The following is an 8,202-nucleotide window of genomic DNA, read 5'->3' as shown; positions in this document are numbered from 1 at the left end:
AAGTTCTAATTTTAGATTTTTTTGAGGAACCTTATACTGATTTCAATAGTAGTTGTACATTTCTGCCATTCCTTTTTTTCACATCTTCACCAACATGTGTCAGTTGTGTTTGCAATGATAGCCATTTTGAATGGGATTAGAATAACAATGTAATTTTAAGTTATATTTACCTCATAGATAAGAATGTTGACATTTTTATATCTTATTATCCATTTATACTTTATATTTTGATAAATATCTATTCATTTTATTACCTCATTGGGTTGTTGAGGTTTTGGTGCTGATCTTTAAAATTTTTTATATATTCAGATATAAATCTTCTATTAGGTATATATCCAATAAAGGTTTTCTCCTACTCTAGGTTATTCCCTCAATAGGTTTCTTTCTTTGTGCAGGAAGGAACTTTATCCAATCCCATCTGTCAAGTTTAGTTTTAGTGCTTGAGTTATTAGCATCCTGTCTTTACTCAAAGTCTTTGCCTATTTTCATATCTTGAAGTTCTTTGTGCATGTTTTCCTCTAAAAGCTTAAAGTATCAGGTCTTTTTTTTTTTCCATAGAAAAATATAAATATATTCCCTGAATTGTAAGCCAGCTTTCACAGTACATTACATTCCAGTCAGTCTACTGAGCACACTGGCTCTCAAGGTCGTAAGGTGCAGTCAGTGAGCTCTAATGAGCTCTCTATGCTTCTATCGTCTTCCCCATCATGGTATCTCACCGTTCTCCTACCCTGATTTTTTGTTTTTATTTTTGAGCGCCGAACAACTCTCTTAGCTTTTGCATAGTCCAAGTCCTCCCAGTCATTGTCGTCCACATCTAACCTAGGACATTTACTCTGTCTTTGATGTCTTGCAGGCTTAGGTGGGTTGGATGTGGAGGGTTTACCTTTGCTAAGCACTCTTGCTTTCCCTTTCCTTTTCTTCTTCCTTTGGGCTTTTGTATTTTCGGTACAGTCTACATCAGATTCTCTGGTCCACATGCTGAACTCCCCGTTTGTCCAGGCATGTCCTCACCATCTACCTCAGGATGCCCTCTCCTCCTCTTCACCCCAATCTCTGCTGAGGCCTGAAGACTGGGAGTAACTGGTGCTGTCCTACTGAGCGGGGCTTTACCGTACGTCCTGAGTCTTCTACCGTTCCACCTTCTTAACCCATAGTTCAGTTCTTCTTCAAAGTTATTCTCTACAGTAACTTTCTGGGCCAAAACTGACTCAGAAGACAAGTTAATCTCACTCACTATCCAGGGTGTGGCTTTTGGGATCTTCGTGAGAAGGCCCAGCAGAGGTGCTGTGGGTTTGAGGAGCTGGCCTTATGCAGACACCAGCGGTCTGCCTCTTCTGTATGTTTTTTGTTTGCTCAAAACCGGAAGCCCCTTCAGAACCCAAGTCTGCACTTGCAGCCTGACTGGCATTTTCCGCACTGCCTGGGTGCTCATGCTCAGAGAGCTTACTCCTGCAGGCAGGCTGTTCCTCTGGCATTTCACAAGGTGCGTGTTTCTCCTCACTGCTCAGCACCGTCTTTGTGGTACGAGCATTTCGAAAGGATTTTTTCCTTCTCCTTTTGCTTCTAGTGCACACACTTTCTGAGCTGACACCTTCTCCATCACCTGTGAGCTTCATTTTATCCGTTACCATATCAGCGCTTCCAGTAATCCTCAAGGGACTGCTTTTGTCTTTAGATGACTTCTGGGTTACCTGTAGATCACTTTCTGAGTCACTGGAACAGAACCTTTTCCGGGAAACTCTCTTTCTTTGTTCATTCTCTTGTGATATAGAGTCGTTCACATTGCTGTGTGAGTTCTCTCTTACTGCACTTTCGTTGGAATCTACATCCGTCTCAGATCCATGTGAGAAACACTGGGGGACAAGAAGGGCTTCCCTCAAGGCTTCAGAAACTGTGCTTCCTTCTACTTTGGGACCTCTCCTCTCTCCACATTTTTCCTTACAGTCTTCTGAATCGCTCAGGATCTTGGCTTTCTTAAGCAAATGTGTATTCTTGCATAATGCACTGCTTCCTGGTTCAGAGTCTGCTTCCTCAGAGATGCTATCTGCCCTAAGCTTCTGCTCAGATGTTGAAGGGTCAGCAGTGCTGCTGGGCCCATGATCCAATCCATGATATCTGGAGTCTTCCTCAGAAGACTCTATTGGACGGGATTTGGTTTTGCATGCTGCTGCAGTGTGGGATGTGCAGCCATTAGCATGCCAGGTCTTCCGGGCTGCTTGCAAGTCACTGTCTGACTCCGAGTCACTAATGCTGTTCTGGACAGCATGAGGACTGGACATCAACAGTGCCTGGCTCTGGTCTCTCAGTTCTTCAGTCTCTGACTTAAGGCTCTGATCATCAGAGTTGTGGAGCAGCTTTTTCCTGGCCACAGCCGATGCATTGCGATGTGGCAACTTCCGCCCGGAGCAGGGGCTCTCCGAGCTCAACTCTTCTGCGTCACTCATCAGCTTTATCTTGCTGGCAGCAACAGCAGCACACTTCCGGAGAACTTTCCGGCTGCTTCTAGCCTTATTTTTCACATTTTCATCTGTTGCCACTGAATTGTTATCAGAATCACTTAAGTAGACTCTCTTCCGAGTGGCTTTCCTGCCACATCCATTTTCTAAAGAAACAGAACCAGCTTTTCTCTGGGCAGCTCTTGTTCTGGTCACCCTGAGGCTGCTGCTTCTCAACACACCGCTGCGCAAAGGGCACTCTCGAGCTCCAGAACTCGCTTTGCTTTCCTCTGAACTATCTGAAGCTGAAGAAGATGAAGAGGTAGCTAAGAAATCTTCCATTTCACTTCCAAACAGCCCAGAGCCACTTCTGAGTGTTTCAGGTCTGTGTCTTCTCACTCTTTCTAGCGATCCTGCAGAATCTGAAGAGTCCCCAGAGGTAAAGCCTGAAGAGACGCCAGCACCTGTCTTGCGGGCTGCAGACAATGGTACCTTACTTGAGGTAGACTGAGAAGGAGGACACATCAACTGTGGAATTACTTTTGTCTGAGATTTGAACTGCTTCTGTTTGGCATTTCTCGTGCTCCGGTCAGCTGGAACAGCGCCATTACACTTCTGTCGTTGTTTGAATCTTTGGCTTCGACGGAGTTTCTCCTTAAATTTTTGACCAATTTTAAAATCAAAAGAGATTTTCTTCATTTTTTCTTCAAACAAAGCAGACAACCTCAAGGTCATACTATAAATCTTTGATCTTTTGTTAGGTGTATATGCCTTTGCATTGCTAAATATCAACCGGATGTCTTTGCAAAACTCCACAGGGCTATCATAATTCCCGGCTTCTAGAGTTTCCCTTACTGTTCCAAAATTCATTGGAGTGTCTATAATATCTCGGTAATCTGGGTACTCCACCAAGTCCACCGGCTGTCTGAAGGGCTCCGAGTCCTCACACTGGAAGATGAGGGTAAGCAGAGCCTTGCACTGCCTCCTCCAGTCGCTCTCAATATGGCCGCTAGCTCTACTCCTGCTTTTCCAGTTGTGGACCCTCCTCCTTCCAGAAGACGTTTTAGGAAGATCACTATCGTCCAAATCATCAGCACTGTCCTCACTGTCGGATGTGTTACTCAGCTCCGAGATATTTGTACAGTCTTGATTCTTAATAAACTTCAGAATCTGGTTGGTTATTTTTTTAGCTGATCTTGCAATTACACTCTCAGGTTCATTAAACGTTTTTGCATTATGCTCTATATATCGGACTTCCCAAATTAACGCAGATAACCGCCTGTAAAATCGATTAACAAGCCTCATCCGAATTGTATAGAGATCAGTTGGGTAAGCCACTACTGTGCAGTACTTTGGATATGTACACAGATCCACTGGGCCTGCAAAAGCTGCTGCTATATCAAGGTTTAAGAGCTGGTCTATGCCACTGATGATTCGCTCACACTCCTCATCTCTTGGCCTCTGGCCCCATTCACCATCTTGTGGTTTGTAGAGCAGTTTCTCTAGCTCATCTGAAGTGACAGAGATACTTGCTCCCAATTCTTCTGGAGGATCAACATTGTCAGGAATCGGTTCCATGTCCCATGGGCTAAGCTTTTCAATCTCAGTGTTGTCCCACCTAACAATGTAACACTGGAAATGACTGTCAGGATACTGTGGTTGATAAGGCTCTTGACTCAACACAGTTCCAAACCACCAAGCATCATCAATTATAGATCGAAATCTGTCACGTCTGTACGAAGAGCCTTAATGTTCTTGCCTCCTTTTCCAATCACTGCTCCAGCACTCTTGCTCTGAAGCAAAATGCGCAATTCAACCATCTCATCAGTATTTCTGGATCTTTTAAAGGCTTGCTCCTCTTCCATATCTTCTGCAGGGCGTTTACCAAATTCACCATTGGTTTCGGTATTGGGGAAGGTTTCTTCTGGCTGTTCGGTCTCCATTTTCTTGAATTAAATGGATCCACCAATAGGCCGCAATCGAGTGAGAGACGAGCACGACGGCGACGTCCGTGCAGCGGAGAAGCACAGGATAATGGCGTCTGCCAGTATCAGGTCTTATATTGAGGACTTTTATTAATCTTGAATTGATCTTTCTACAGTCTTAGGCATAGAAAGCTAGCTTCATTTTTCCCATGTGAATATCTAGTTCTCCCAGAACCATTTGTTGAAGATATCGTCTTTTCTCTATTATATTTTTATCACTTTGTCAAAACTCAAATGGATACAGATGCATTTATTTATTATATTTCTAACTTTAATTTCTGATTCTCTATTCTAATAGAGAACCTATATGAACATACATTTCTGTTTTGTGTCACTAATACTCCAATCTTGGTAAGATGATTTTGTAATGGAATTTGGAATTAGGTTTGGGAATACCTATGTAAATGTTATTTTTGCTCAGAATTTCTATGGCTATGTAGTTATTTTGTGTTTTGTGTGAATTTAATATTGTTTTCTATTTGTATGAGAATGTCATTGGAAATTTCATTAAAATTGCATAAACTTTTTGAAATTATTTTATTTATTTACATTCCAAATGTTGTCCCCTCTCCTGGTTCCCCTTCCAGAATTTTTTACCCCTCTCCTTTGCCTCTGAGAGGATGTTCTCCCCAACCCCAACCTCACCTCATCCTCCTGGGCATCCCCCTTGCTCTGGGGAATCAAGTCTCTACAGGATTACACACATCCTCTCCCACTGAGGCCAGACAAGGCAGTACTTTGATATATGTGTGCCAGGGGCTAGAGACCAGCCCATGTCTCTTTGGCTGGTGGCTTAGTCTCTGGTAGCTCCCAGGAGTTCAGGTTAGTTGACACTGTTGATCCTTTTATTGAGTTGTCTTCTTCAGTTCTTTGAATTCTTCCCCCAAATTTTCTATAGGAGTCCCTGACTTCTTTCTAATGGTTGGCCATAAATATCTTCATCTGTCACATTCAGCTTCTGGTAGAGGACAGCCATGCTATGATTCTGTCATGCATGTCTTTTTAGGTCTGGGTAATCTCACTCAGCATGATATTTTCTAGTTCCACCCATTTGCTTGCAAAATTCAAGTTGTCCTTGTTTTTAATAGCAATCTACTCTATGTATGCACCACATTTCTGTAGCACATATTCTTCAATTGGTGGACATCTGGGTTGTTTCCAGCTTCTGGCTATTATGAATAAGACTGCTATAAACATAGTGGAGCACATACATATCTTTGTGGCATGGTAGAGTATCTTTTGAGTATATGCCCAGGGCAAATTAAAAAATATCAAGAAAACTATAAAATGCATTTGAATGTAAAAAATTAAACTATATAATAAATATAATATAATATAATGGAACTTTAAAATGAGTGTGAAATATTAGAACAGAGTACTCAGTTTTTGTTGCCCTTAGCACTCCTTTCATATACTGTAATTATTTTTCTTATACAGCATTTACCACTTTCCAATGTCTCTTACCTCTTTCCTCATCAGTTGGCATTGAATCTGTTCCTCAATAAAGTTGTCTGGAGTGATTTATAACCTATTTTCACTTGTTTATCATTAACATAAATTTAAATTAAAATTTCTGCAGTTTACCTTGAGAATGTATAGAGGCAAGAAAATTGTACAGATTGAGGGTGTTGGTTTTTGACACACACATTACTAACAACTTTTCTTGGAGTGGTGCATATCAGTGTATACAGCAAACATTCTTAGCCCCGAATTCTTCAATATATAAAAAAATCCAATGTTATAAACAGAATGAACAATAGAAATACTAGAAAACAACTTAAGATATTATGAATATACCAAGAATTTAAAGAACTCTCTGGGACATAAAACAAATATTAATTTTAACTGCTAGAGAAATCCATAGATCAGAAAATAAATGCTTAGAGTCTCTTTCCAAGGAAATTTTAGGTGAGCTCAAAGTTAGCAAATCAACAAAAAAAAAAAAAAAAAAAAAAAAAAAAAAAAAAAAAAATTACCAAAATGCTAAATGTCAGGGTAGGGAAGACTGATGGAAGTAGCATAGTAATTTTTATAGTAACTTACAGATTGATACAAAAATCCATTATGTCCAGTGCATCATGATAATAAAGGACAGAACACACAACAAAGACATAACACCTAATCATTGCACTGCACAGACCTCTATTTAATATGAATAGACCTCAGGAAATACACCAAGAAGTAGCCACAGAGTAGAGGTGGGGACATTGGGTCAGGGAAGAGAGCAATTTAAAAGCATATACAGTAAGAAATATTTTTTTCAGAGTTGCTTCTTGCTCTTTGATTGACATTTGTTTGTTACTCAAAGAATAAATTCTTTGAAAACAAATTCAGTCCTTTAAAATGTCATTCTCATTTTTGGTCTCAACAAATCAGTCACATCCAGAAAATTTTAAGGTATGTCCTAATTTTAAAATGATAACTGTGTCAAGTAAAGCTGACATGGAAAATATAAAAACACTCACATAAGTTAAATACAACAGTGGGTGGGAAATAAAATGATGTAAATACACAACACATATAATGTTTTTTTTTTAAAAATGAAGCTGCGAATTTCTTTATGATTAAATTTTATTTGAGATACATTTTTTTGATCATGGTCTTAAAGGATTCTTTTACTTGTTTGTTTCTAAGAGTGTAAATAAAAGGATTCAGCATTGGGGCAACAGAGGTGTTGAGTACTGCTATGCCCTTAGTCAAAGCCACTCCTTCCTTTGCTGAAGTCTTGACATACATGAATATACAGCTTCCATAGGAAATGGACACAACAATCATATGTGAGGAACAGGTAGAGAAGGCCTTTTTCCTTTGTTCAGCAGAGGGGATTCTTAGAATTGTCCTGAGGATAAACGAATAGGACAGAATCACTAAGGCTAAGGTTACAATGAGAGTGATTACAGCCAGGAAGAATGCAAAGAGCTCCAGGAAGGCTGTGTCTGTGCAGGAAATGGACAGCAATGGGGAGGAGTCACAGGTGAAATGGTCAATGATATTAGAGTCACAGAAATCCAGTTGAAGGCCCATGATCACTGGTGGAAAGATGATGAGAAATCCAGCCAGCCAAGAGCTAGCTATGAGCTGGATGCAGACCCTGCTGCTCATTATTGTGGCATAATGCAGGGGCTTACAGATAGCCACATAGCGGTCATAGGACATAGCAGTCAGAAGGAAAAATTCAGTTGCACCCAGTAGTATGAAGAAGAACTCCTGAGCCATGCAAGAATTATAGGAGATGGTCATATCCCTTGTTAAAATGCTTACAAGGAACCGAGGAATAGACACTGTGGTAAATGCAATTTCTAAGAAAGAAAAATTGCGAAGGAAAAAGTACATGGGTGTCTTGAGGTGTGAATCTATCAGAGTGAGGGTAATAATGGTCAGATTTCCAGTAATGCTCAAAGTATAAGTGAGAAATAAAAATATAAAAATCAAAATGTTTAGATTTGGGTCATTTGTTAATCCCAAAAGAATAAACTCACTCACAGATGTTCGATTTTTCATTTCTTCATATGTTTCACCAGGTCTGTAATTGTGAATTAGACAGTCAGGATAAGTTTGAATTATATTTGTGGTTAAATTTCTTTGTTGTTAAATGTAGTTAAAAGCCAAGCCCTCAAAGTAATACATTCTAAAAATTGTGGTTTAAGAAAGTTGAGAAGCCCTTGTATCTGAATGAGCAGTGTACAAAACTCATCACAATATAGAAACTGAAACATTAAATCATTCACCAAATTATACTGTGAACATTAACTGCCTCAAAACAATTACACACCCAGTGA

At 40.0% G+C, this 8,202-nt stretch overlaps 2 protein-coding genes across 2 annotated transcripts; both read right to left on the bottom strand.

Annotated features, from left to right (window-relative positions):
• Window positions 1-641: 641 nt before the first annotated feature.
• Window positions 642-4,381, bottom strand: LOC308435285 (bromodomain and WD repeat-containing protein 1-like; the record flags this gene model as incomplete). The annotated part of the gene is given in 4 exon segments (XM_080935957.1): window positions 642-970; window positions 973-1,237; window positions 1,239-4,170; window positions 4,293-4,381. Coding segments are annotated over 4 exon segments (3,615 nt in total).
• Window positions 4,382-6,994: 2,613 nt separating this feature from the next.
• LOC308434752 (olfactory receptor 6C76-like) lies at window positions 6,995-7,924 on the bottom strand (the record flags this gene model as incomplete). Its single annotated transcript, XM_080935146.1, has 1 exon — window positions 6,995-7,924. The coding sequence occupies one exon, from the start codon at window positions 7,922-7,924 to the stop codon at window positions 6,995-6,997; it is 930 nt and encodes a 309-aa protein (XP_080791272.1).
• Window positions 7,925-8,202: the final 278 nt, after the last annotated feature.

Source organism: Micromys minutus (assembly GCF_963924665.1).
Source record: "Micromys minutus genome assembly, chromosome: 22".
Classification (NCBI taxonomy): domain Eukaryota; kingdom Metazoa; phylum Chordata; class Mammalia; order Rodentia; family Muridae; genus Micromys; species Micromys minutus.
This window is presented reverse-complemented; position numbering and strand designations above follow the sequence as displayed.